The sequence below is a fragment of the Salarias fasciatus genome, chromosome 17, assembly GCF_902148845.1.
Source record: "Salarias fasciatus chromosome 17, fSalaFa1.1, whole genome shotgun sequence".
NCBI lineage: Eukaryota > Metazoa > Chordata > Actinopteri > Blenniiformes > Blenniidae > Salarias > Salarias fasciatus.
The window spans coordinates 2744799-2757669 of NC_043761.1; the positions used below are offsets into that span (position 1 = coordinate 2744799).

Consider the following 12871-nt stretch of genomic DNA (forward strand, 5'->3'; position numbering starts at 1 on the left):
AGTTCAATTACGTTAAAATCTGGGAAGTTTAAGGGACAAATCCTTGTTTATCTGCGTTTTGAATATAGCATTTTTGTGGTGCTTTTATTTTGGTGGCTTTCTGCTAATTTTCCAGAGTTCTAGTCGTTAAAAATGACGTAATTCATTTTGGGATATTTAGATTTTTATAACTTGGTGACTTTGTCTTCAACACTTTGTGTTTTAAGATTTTTCACCCGTTTGGCCTCGACAGCTTTCAAAATAAAAGCTTCTTGGTCGTTGCCCTTTCTCAAGAGGGGGATCGGCAGTTTGAAGGAGCACTTGACACCTGTTGAGTCCTGACGCGTTTCAGAAATGTCCTTCAGACAAGTTACGCTGCAGAAATAAACCTTTAGCAACAGTTTCAAAGGTCAGTGTTCTTCAAAAGCTTTGGGAAAATGTGGCGACGGCGGCTGGAAGCGACTTCCTGTGTCGGATCCGTCTGGATCGGCGGTGAAGTGACTGAGAGGGTGTGTGTGTGTGTGTGTGTGTGTGTGTGAGGTACGGCGGGGTCTTGGGGGCGGAGCCGGGGCTCGTTGACTTTGACAGAGGGGCTGTCATCCGAACGCCGCCGTGAACGGACGTGACGACGTGATTGGACGGCCGGTCGGCGGCGCCGTCACGGGTCGCCGTCGCCCGGATGTCTGAGGCCCGTCGATCTCAAAGTCAAGGACCCGAACGCGCTGGGAGGAGGACGTCCGCGAGCGTGTGTGTGTGCGCGCGCGCGCGTGTGTGTGTGTTGCCCTCGCCGCTCGTATCACTTGCTAAACCATCCATCAAATTACCGCGGCAACCGAGCGTCCGTCACCCCATCCATCATCCAAGGGCGACAGACGGAGCGTCGGGAGGCTGCGAGAGATGTCACGGGCGAACGGAGAGATAACAAGAGGGGGAGGAAGACGAGGAGGAAGAGGAGGAGAAACGGGTTGTCTCTTCTTCCCTCCGGGAGGAAGCCAGACGCGGCTTCCTGGTCTTCGGGCTGATGGAAAGGCTTCCTGGAGGCGAGGAGACGACCGACTCTCCTCAGCAGCTTTTTTAGTTTCGTTCCAGAAAGAATCCGAACGTCTCCTGCTGCTTCTCGTCTGCTCACTGGATGTCTGGTTCAGCGGCGTCGACTCGGCTCGTTTTGCTCCTGAAGTGTTGATTGTGGTTCGTCACGGATCGGAAAGGTTCACTTATAAAGAAATGAAGTGATGATAAACTCTATAAACAAGGATGGATCTTTAGCTTCAACGCTGCAATTAAAAAAAAAGTTTCCCTGCGATACTTCCAGTTTTTCTTTGCAACTTCAAGTTTTAAAATCCTGTTTCTGGACTGAATCGTCTCCTTCTGGTCGGTCAGTGTTTAAAATGCTTCCAGTTCTGACATTCTGCTTCTGGTTTTAAAAGGTTTCTTCCCGCTTTCAGACTCTACTTCCTGTTTTAATAGTGTACTTCCTGTTTCTCCTGGAGCTCAGGACAAATGTGTAGAAGAGGGTAAGAAAAATCCTTCCAATTTCCTCAATTCAGAGAAAACATTAAGAAAATAATTGTCTAAACAGGAGTTATCATTGGAAGAGTGTATAAATCATTAAACTCGATCTGAAGATTTATTTACATTCTGTGAAGTAATTGAGCAGGACTCCTGGACCGGACAGAAACCCATTTGCCAAGAGCTGACTCGGCATTTAAAGATCATTTTGAAGTGGATTTATCATTTGAAGAATCAGACGAAGCTTTAAATAAAGTGAAACCAGGAAAGGCTCCTGCTCAGGACGGGTTCAGGATGATGTTTGAATTCTATTGGAGGGATTTAAAATGAGATTTCTTAAAGATTTCACTCCAAATGAAACATTATCGTCGTGGTTCCTGAATGATTTCTGCATTTTTCCAGCCGACGTGTTTCCTGAAGACTCGTCGGTTGTTGGAACCGCACCGGAGATCCATCAGGAAGTCTTTCATCTGCTTTCACATTAAGAGCTTTACCGGGGAGGTGATCCTGCTCGTCCCCTGGGGGACGGTTCTCCCCGTGACGCATGAACGTTGACGGCGGTTTAATTCCGGGTTCTGGCGGAACGTCGGCGGCAGAACGACAAAGCCGAGAGGAGATCGAGCTCTTTCCAGGCTCAAAGTTGTTTCTGTCAGAAGATGAATCTTGACGCCGAGGAGCGCAGCAGTTCATTAGAATGAACTGACAGAAGAATCATTAGAATCTTTGAGTTCAGGTTTCTGAGATTCCAGCTGACGTTCTGCGTCCGGGATCAGCTGCTGCACGCTCCGTTTCCCCCGGGGCGGGCGGCTCGGGCGGAGGAGCGTCTGGTATTTATGAGAACATCGGTTCCACGCCGCTCGGCTGGGTCCGACTCGCTCCAGCTGCGACTCGGAATCACACAAACATCACCAAGACGGCGCCCGCTGAATATTTCAGCCAGACGCAGAACGGCGAGCGGCGGCGCCTCACCCGGGGAACGGGGCGAACCGCTGAGCCACCGCGTCACAGTTTCAGCACACCGGAGTCCCGGGCGACACGCTGGATGTGGGAAGACTTTGAAGTCAGACCCACACACACACACACACACACACACACACACACTCCTCCACCACCCGCCTCGCTGCCTTCGCTTCTCCTCACCTGGGAAAACGTGACTGCAGGCCATCCAGGAAACCTCAGGAGACCGGATTCAATTCCCCTCCCCGGGAAGCGGCTCCCATTTCAATAACCTCTGAGCATTCATGAGTCCTGGAGCAGGAGGAAGAAGAAGAGAGGCGCTGAAAAGCCTGAACCTGCATTCAGGCTCTGCTGCCGGAGCAGCTGTGTTGCATCAGGAGCGCCACGGCTAGCGTCGGGAAAGGATTGAACTTCCGCGGCAGAGGTTCCAGTCTGGATGTTTACGGCACGTCACGTTTCTTCTGCGCGACCGGATCATAAACGACGTGACGATGAGGGGAAAGTAACACCTGTAATACCGCTTTACTCCACCAGGTGGTGCATCGAGTCCATCAGAAAAAAAAGGGCTTTTTTAAAATTTAAATAGCTTCAGTAGTAGTGTCCATTTGTCTAAATTCCAATAAAAGCCAATATAAAATCAATTTTCTGGAATTTTATTCTTAAATTTAACTGATGAAATCATTAAAATCTTTTAAGTACTTCTGAATTTTTGCTGTCAGAAAATGCTTGTAATACAACTTTACACCACTAGGTGGTGTAATGAGTCAGGAATGTTTATATCAGCTGTGTGTGTGTGTGTGTGTGTGTGTGTGTGTGTGTGGGGAGATCGAGTTCTTTAGTCTGATCCACAGGACTAAATGTACACAAACGGCCAGTGGTTACCATGGCGACATATGGTGATGACACAGATCAATGGCTGTGTGTGTGTTAGTGTGTGTGTGTGTGTGTGTGTTTTATCTGAGTTTTGTGTGGAGCGTCTGCATGTTTGCATTTGCTGTGTGTGTGTGTGTGTGTGTGTGTGTGTGTGTGTATGGATGGATGGTTTTACTGTCAGAAGGAGAAACAAGCTCACTGTCAACTGAAGGACGACAGAGATGGGCTATCAAAATCAAACACACACACACACACACACACACACAGACACACACACACACACACACACCCGTATCTCTTTTGCACAAAGGTAGAAACGGATGGACACACAAAACAACAAAGATAAAATACAGACACACACACACACACACCTATCATCTCTCACATGGAAGGAAGTATACACTCACACACACTTTTGTTTCCACGTCAGTAAGCGCAGTTTATTTTTTCAAACATTATTCTCAGCGCCAGTAAACCTACTGTGTGTTTGTGTGTGTGTGTGTGTGTGTGTGTGTGTGTGTGTACGCGCGCATTTTTAACAGTTTCTTCTTTTGGGTCGGAGGTTAACTTTTCAACTCAGTGGCGCGGAGGATCAGCTGATTGCCGCTAATGCTAATTCTAACAATCACATCAGAGCGCTGGCATTAGTCCAACAGCTATTAGCATTAGCAAACTCTGCTAATGCGAACAACTGAGTAAATGCTGTAAATTTAGTACGTCATAAAAATCACAACTGCTCAGGCTAATGCTAATGCTAGCAGAGCATTAAACATTTTTTTTTTAAATAGAAAATATTACAACAGCAGTGATTTGTACACACACACACACACACACACACACTTACAGTCTCTCTCCTCTCATTGAGGTCAACACCATGGGTCCATCATCGGAGCTGCTGATTGGCTGAGCAGTGTCATGTGACTGGTTATTGGATATTGATCGGTGTGTTTGTTTGATGAACTGCGGTGCATTCAAGTGTCCCTCACAGAGTCGGTATTCTTCATGTTGACAGTAAATCCTTTTTTTAATCTTTTTCTGCCGCTTTGACCCAAAAGAGGTGAAGAATAAAGTCACGTCGGCCTCGTTGAGTTTTCCTCTGAGCGGAGCCGACCCGACCCGCCTGACTCCGGGGCCACGTTCCATTTCTCTGTAGGGAAGGAAACCAAAAAAAAAAAAAAAAACCAGAGCACCCCTGAAATTACTTTTTGTCTGCGGGTGTGAACCTGAATGCCTCCTGACGCTTTTTATTTCCCCTTGAGTTCAATTTACAGTATTTTCTTTCACATCACTGAATTTCAATTTTCTCTCCTGGATGGATTTTAAATAAAGTTTCTTACTTTGACGAGTTTCTCTCTGTTCCTACTCGGCATTCTGTTAGCATTAGCAGTTATTGACATGAACAGCTGCTCAGTAACACATGTTAGCATTAGAAGTCTATTTTTTTCTTTGTTATACTAGTAAAGCACTTGCAATTAGCTCCTAATGTTAGCTTCAGCATTAGCATTTAGCTTATTTGACTCATCAGTATAGTGTAGCTGTTAGCACTAGCATATGTTTCCGTTTCCATAAGCCTCCTGTTAGCTTTAGCATGAGTGTTTTGCTTTCTGTTACTTTTGCAATCACCACACGCAACTGTTACTATTAGCATTAGCAGGGCCTAGTTTACCTTTCTGTCTGGCTCTTTAGGCTAACTGTATTAGCATTTACAATTTCCATGCTGTTTCATAACCCTATGGTTAGCTTTAGCGTTAGCATAACCTTCAGTCTCCTTGTTTAAAACATATACCCCTCTGTTAACGTTAGCGTTAGCTTCTGCTAATAAAGAGGATTCGCTTTATTTCCTTTCTTTAGCGTTGAGCTAATGCGAATGTCATTTCCCATCTTGTTTTTGTTTGTACACAGATCCGACTGTACGCCCGGCCGGACGCCATCTCCAGCGGCGCCGGCGACTACGCCCTGCACATCACCAAGAGGCTGCTGGGATTTTATCAGGACTACTTCAAAGTCCAGTATTCACTGCCTAAGCTAGGTAAGGCTGCTAACTTTGCTAACTCATTCGCTGGCACAGTGCCGCTCACGCTCCCTCATCACATCGCTTCTGCTTTAAATCTGCTGTGAGGCGATCCGATGGTTCAAGGTTGTTTGAAGGTCAAGAAGGTTCCATTGGTTACATCGGTTCTCGTCGTGACGGGTTCCTTCACACATCAGGGTTTAAAGTGTGTTTGGTTCTACTTCAAACTCCTCACAAAAAACACTTCAGAAGCTCGTCCAGAGATACAGAGCGGAACGTTCTACCGCTCTGGTACGGTTCTAACGCTGATGTGGACTCAAGGAATCTTATCACGTAGGGAAGTGATTAGTGGGGACGCTTTAGAACTCTAGAATATTTTAGAACTGTTGCTTGATAAAATGTAAATTGATTGTTGAATTATATATTTTGAAATATTCTGTAACTTCCCGTTTTATTTTGGCATTCTACATGGTATGACTCAGCTCATGTTGACCTTATATGGACGGAACATTCAGTGTATCCGTTTCCATGGTGACCGACACATTACATCATCCTTCAGTGGCTGAAATGTGTCAAACTGAAACGACAGACGTCCAACCAGAGCAGAGGATTGATCCGATCGAAGAGCTGTCAGAAGAATGGATTTGGTTTTTACAGTTCATCACCGGGCCGCTGATGTTTGACTTTCTTTCTCCAATTTAAAGAGTTTCATTGAAGAAATGAGGACATTTTTATTTTGATTCATAAACAGCCAATCAGTAATATTCCCAATGAAGACAGAACACAGTCAAGCAGTGAAAAAACCTGAAAGACAGAAAGTAAATTAGTTGACACTTTAGGTTTTAGGGTTCGAACCAACAACTTTTCCCCTCGTAGGGAAGCAAAGTTGACAGATGGAGGTTTGTTTGTTTTTTTTGTTCCAGAGGTCAGAAAGAGTCTGTTGGCTGAACAGCTGATCCCCCAAATATCAGCCTTTTTCTTGGACTGAAGGTCGGAGTGTGTGTGTGTGTGTGTGTGTGTGTGTGTGTGTGTGTGTGTGTGTGTGTGTGTGTGTGTGTGTGTGTGTGTGTGTGTGTGTGTGTGTGGTGTGTGTGTGTGTGTGTGTGTGTGTGTGTGTGTGTGTGTGTGTGTGTGTGTGCGTGCTTGTGTGTTTGTGTGTATGTTTGTGCGTGTGTGTGTGCTAGAGCTCCGTCTGCAGATGTTCTCGTGCGGTCGATAAAAAAAGCCAGAGCAAACTGTGCCATCATATTGTCTTCACTTGAGCCCGAATACAGTAAAGAATCGACGGACGGATGGACAAACGAACAAACCGAAGGACGGATGAACCGATGGACGAAGGGACAAAATGGGACGATCCAGCAGACAGACAAAACTATGGACGGCTGAATCGATGGATGAACCAAAGGACGGGCATAACAATGGACGAATTGATGGATGGACAAACCAACTGATGGACAAATGAAACAACCAATTGACAGACGGACGGACAACCGACGGACGGACGGGTGAAAAAACCAGACAAATTAACCAACCAATGAACAGACAAATCAGCCAACCGACGGACGGGCGAACGGATGAACCAACCGATGGACGAACCAACCGATGGACGAACGGACGGACCAACTGACGGACGGACGGACGGACCAACCGACGGATGGACGGACAGACTAACTGATGGATGGATGGACGGACCAACCGATGGACGGATGGATGAACCAACCAACGGACGGACGGACGGACGGACGGACGTACTAGCCGATGGATGGACGGATGGACCAACCGACGGATGGACGGACGGACCAAACGATGGACGGACAGACGGACGAACTTAAGGACGGACGGACAGACGGACGGACATACTAGCCGATGGATGGACGGATGGACCAACCAACGGATGGACGGACGGACCAAACGATGGACGGACAGACGGACGAACTTAAGGACGGACGGACAGACGGACGGACATACTAGCCGATGGATGGACGGATGGACCAACCGACGGATGGACGGACGGACCAAACGATGGACGGACGGATGGACGAACTTAAGGACGGACAGACGGACGGACGGACCAACCGATGGACGGACGGACTAACGGACGGATGAACTGAAGGACAGACGGACAAACCGAGGGACAGACGGACGGACGAACAAATCCATGGATGGATCAGCCTGACAGACGGAAGGACTGGTGGATAGAAACGACTGCTGTCCGTCCCACCAGGACCGAATTCCCACAAAGCCACAGAAAGTAATAAAAGAAGTGACAGAACAGTCACAAAAACACTAAAGACCTCAAATCAGAATGAAAAGGTCCAAATCATTTTCAAAGCAGTGACGTAACAGTCAACAAAAGCCTCACTTTTAAAGACTCGCAAACATGGGATCACAAAGAAGAGACATGAAAGGACCAAACAGGGATAAAAACATGTTTCACAAAACAAGCCGGAACACAAAGGAACCGGTTCTCTGGACGGAGGAGTCTCTTCACTGAGCTTCAGCTTTCAAACGGGATGAAAAAAGACTGATTTATGGAAGTGCTTCAAATATTAAAGAATATTGTGAAAGTGCCAACAAGAGGTGAAGATCTTTTCCCCTCCTTTATAAAATATAGAAATCAGGCTTTTAATGAGCCCAGGATGATTTAAAAGGAAAAAGAAAAGAACTAATACATTTATTATTTCCTGTCATGTTGGATCTGGATTTACTAGTTTTTGCTGGTTTTTGCTAGTTTTTATTTATTTACTTTTTTTTTTACTGGGTTTTACTGGTGATGGTTCAAACAAGGAGTGAATCATCAAGATCAGTGATATAGTCAAGACCATCAAACCTGAGACCATGTCAAGACCAGGACATCACGAGACCAAGACTGAGTCAAGACCAGGACATCACGAGACCAAGACCAGGACATCACGAGATCAAGACTGAGTCAAGACCAGGACATCACGAGACCAAGACCAGGACATCACGAGATCAAGACTGAGTCAAGACCAGGACATCACGAGACCAAGACCAGGACACCACGAGATCAAGACTGAGTCAAGACCAGGACATCACGAGACCAAGGGTTTAAGAGACCAAGACTTAGAAGGATTGAGACTGAGTATGTATGCAGGTGTGTGTGTGTGTGTGTGTGTGTGTATATACAGTTGCATATGTTTGTGTGTGTGTGTGTTTCTGTATGTAGGTGCGTGCATATATGTGCGAGAGAACAGTGACTTCATAAATCAGTCATTGTATCCACATATTAGAGAGTGTGTGTGTGTGTGTGTGTGTGCGTGTGCCTTCAAACTGATGTTGACATCAGTCTTTACCACAGTTTGCCTCTAACTCCACCCTGTGTGTGTGTGTGTGTGTGGTGTGTTGTGTGTGTGTGTGTGTGTGTGTGTGTGTGTGTGTGTGTGTGTGTGTGTGTGTGTGTGTGTGTGTGTGTGTGTGCGTGTGTGTGTGTGTGTGTGTGTGTGTGTGTGTGGTCCCTGAGCCTCGGGGCTCCATCTGCTGTCATGCCGGGCCTGGATCCCCCTGAGAGACAGACTGGAGCGACGAGCTGCACATTTAAAGAGACAGAGCGTTTCCTCCCAGCATGCCTCTGTTGTCCCCGCACAACCACTCTGACCTGTCCAACTGCCCCCCCACCCCCCACCCCGCCCCCCAGCCTACAGGGTCAAGGAGGACTTTGGGGTCACCGTGGGGTTTGGCCACGCCCCTTTGGTCTGGTTGACCATCGATGTCTCCTGACCGCTTACCTTCTCATCTGTGATCACAGCAGCAGTCGGCTCCTTTCTGGATCCTCTGCAGTTCCTCTCTGGTTCCTCCTGGGTTCCTCTCTGGTTCCCGTCGGGTTCCTCCACCTTTCCCCTCCAGTTCCCCTCTGGTTCCCCTCCGGTTCCTCTCCGGTTCCTCAGTAGGTTCTAGTAGATCTCAGGTGAATCGGGCATCAGGAGGATTTGCTCTGAACTAGTTGATCTTTGTTCCAGCAGCCAGAGCGGACTAATGTGTTCTGGCTCCATCTGGGCTCCACACACACACACACACACACACACACACACACACACACACACACGCAAACGCACACGCACACACGCACCGCCTCGGGCCGACACAGTAGCAGATGGACCACAGAGGTCCGTGCACGTGCAAACTGCCGTGCACGGCGCTGCAGGCCGGTCAGCTGCCGTCCAGTCGGCCATGTTGGATTAACTCCATGTTCAACAGAGCGAAGAGGAAAAATGTCGAGCTTTAATTTCTCTTCTTCTTTCACACTCGTTCAAAGAAATAAAGCGAAACACTTTGATCCCTGCGGAAAGTTAATTAAAAACAAAAACAAAAAAAAACTAATTCTTCTGAAAAACTATGTTAAAAACTTCACTTTTTGGACTCTTTTGGATTATTACTGTTAGCATTTCCACAGGCTGCCTTGCCTATGTTACGTTAGCAGAAGCTAGCATTAGCTGTAGCATGACAGAATCTCCAGTCTCTGACACACTGCATGCTGTTGCCTTGGTTACCATTAGCCTCGTTAATCCTGAACTAGCATGAAAGCTATCCCACTATAAGTACAATTAGCATTAGCATGGCTAAATAGAGGAATTGACTGAAAACAACAACAACTACAATCATGTATTTTTTTTCCCTCTTAACGACTCCAGACGAAGTGTCTCAGCGGCTTTGCTGATGAGATCTGGAGCCGCCGTCCGGCGATCGTCTGCCGCCGCGGCGCTTCTCACTTTATTGTTCTTCGATTCGTCCTGCTCCCTCAGTCATCCGGCAGCTGCCGTCCGGATCGTCACTCCTTCATATCTCTCCCTCTGGAACTTAAATATGGACGCTGCACCTAGCTTAAACCGCTATCAGACACCTGCGCCACGAATATTATGGTTCAATATCTGACTGATAAATATTTGAGCTGCGGCTCTGTTTCGCTAACCGCTCAGTGGTAAAGAGACTAATTAAAATAAGTCAACAAATTGATCAACTGTGGAAAATAAGAGAAGAAATTAATCTTAATGTAAACCTCCTGAAACCTGCTGGAAAGATCTGTCAGTCATTCCAGAGCAGATCTGTCAATCAAGAAGCCACGCCCCCTTATTACAAAAAAAAAAAAAAACACTCTGTAAAATACTTAAGTATTGATTGATTTTCGGATGGGCGACCTGATCTCTCTTCTGGACCATGAAATGCAATGAACAAAAAAACCCCAAAAAACTCTGAGCTGTAGAAACTCAGCCGATCACGTTTGATTGATGGGTCTAGCCCCGCCCACCGAAGCTGCTCCATCCTGGAACAACTCAGGATCCACGAGGTTCCAGATGGTGAAACGAGATCTGATCAATAAGAGGGTCTGATCAAGACCTCAAGACCATCAACCGGTCTGATGTGGACCCTCGTCTGGTCCAATCAGAACCATAAACCATGGACTCTAAGCACAACTCAACCACTTCCTGAACTTCAGGAGGCTTTTTGTTTCCTGTCTTTCATGATGGGACGAGCTGATTAATGCAGGTGTGTCTGACCTCTGTAACAACTTACCTCAGACACACCTGCATTAATCAGCTCGTCCCATCATGAAAGACAGGAAACAAGGAGCCTCCTGAAGTTCAGGAAGTGGTTGAGTTGTGCATAGAGCCCATTCTGATGTGGACCCTCCTCTGGTCCAGTCAGACATATACAGTACATAGTATCCAGCACGTATCTTTGCCTTCAGAATGATTGCTTTCTATAATGTGGAGAAAGTTCATCTCTAGATCTGTAAATGACCGAGTGGATGATGCTTAACTTTCTGAAAGATGCTAACGGAACAAGAAGTCCTGATTTCAGTGTGTGTGTGGCTCTAAAAATGACACACACACACACACACACACACACACACAGCGAACCTTTAAAAGCAGCAATTAGAAGAATTTAATCAGTGTGCTGTCAGACAGAGTTACTCACTTTAAGAGTCTCTGTTAATGAAGCTCAGACTCACTTTATCTCATCACTGAGACGCAGCGTTAGCAGCAGCAGTGTTAGCAGCAGCAGCAGGGTTTGCAGCAGCGGCGTTAGCAGCAGCGGCGTTAGCAGCAGCAACGTTAGCAGCAGCAACGTTAGCAGCACTCTGAGCAGCAGGGTTAGCAGCAGCATTGTTAGCAGCAGCGGCGTTAGCAGCAGCAACATTAGCAGCAGCGTTAGCAGCAGCAACATTAGCAGCAGCGTTAGCAGCAGCAGTGTTAGCAGCACTCAGAGCAGCAGCGTTGGAAGCAGCGTTGGCAGCAACTTGGCTAGACCTTGTTAGCCGTCAGCTTAGCCCGAGATTGCTAGCAATTAGCTTAGCTCCAGCTTCTTAGCCATTAGCTGAGCTGCTTCCCACACGCCTCCAGTGTGTCGTGATCAGTGTTGGGCAAGTTACTTTAAAAAAGTAATTAGTTAGAATTACAAATTACTTCTCCCAAAAAGTAATTGAGTTAGTAACTCAGTTACCTCACTGAAAAAGTAATTAGTTACTCAGCAAAGTAACTGACGTTATTTTTCATGTTCTACACATTACCACATTCTATAACATCTATAACATCAAAGATGTTTATATCAACTGATTGAAGAATAAAAACACTTTATACGGTATTTTAGAACATTTAGTATTTATTTGAACTAAATTGCAGCCTGTTAAGAAAACACAAATGTAAACTTCTGGCCATTAAGTACTGAAATCTCTGTAACTGTACATTAGGCCTACTGTGTTCCAGTGGACCTGCAGTCAGTGTTCATCTCGGCTCTGGTCGCCTGCTGGTTGCTTGTTTTAACTGAGCGGCTCGTCTCCCTCCTGCTGCGTTTGGACTCGGGGTCGGGTTAGCAGCAGCAGCAACAAGTGTCATGTTTCAGAACGCTACCTTTCTATGTCCTGGGCTCGAGCTCCACGCCATTGTCTCTGTCTTGTGTTTACCGGTCAGCGCGTGCAGCGAGTGAGACACGTGGGCAGGGCATGCCCGCCCACCAACCAATCAGCATCGCGTCTTCATCACCCCCCCCCCCCCCCCCCCCCCCCCCCCCATTCCCCTCTCCCCCCTCCTCCCTGCTCTCTCCTGCAGCTGATGTGTGCGGCAGCAGCGGACACTCGCGCTTCATTCAGTCAGTAGTAACGCGCCACTTCATATTTTTAGTAACTGTAACGGCGTTGCAACGATGGGAAAAGTAACTAATTAGATTATTCGTTACTGAAAAAAATAACGCCGTTACTAACGCCGTTTATTCTAACGCCGTTATTCCCAACACTGGTCGTGATCAGGAACTCTTCATGTGTTGAACTCCAGGTTCCCTCTCGACACGACGTGTTTGTGACCGATCACTCTGTGGGCCCACAGTCCTGTTACCATGACGACCACTGGCTCACCTGTGTGTGTGTGTGTGTGTGTGTGTGTGTGTGTGTGTGTGTGTGTCGTGGTTGGTGGGCTGGATGCCAGTTTGTTGATTCAAAATCTGCTTGGCATCACCACCAAGGTCAACACACTGACACACACGCACACACACACGCACACACACCACACACACTCAGTTTCTCCACCTCTG

The 12871-nt window shown here is 47.0% G+C and overlaps 1 protein-coding gene across 1 annotated transcript in view; it reads left to right on the plus strand.

The window, feature by feature from the left end:
* LOC115404267 (thyrotropin-releasing hormone-degrading ectoenzyme) overlaps positions 1 to 12871 on the plus strand; it is a 138011-nt gene that overhangs the window by 33904 nt on the left and 91236 nt on the right. The window contains exon 4 of the mRNA XM_030113537.1: positions 5221 to 5347. Within this exon, the coding sequence (XP_029969397.1) occupies positions 5221 to 5347 (127 nt within the window). The remainder of the gene's footprint in view (positions 1 to 5220; positions 5348 to 12871) is intronic.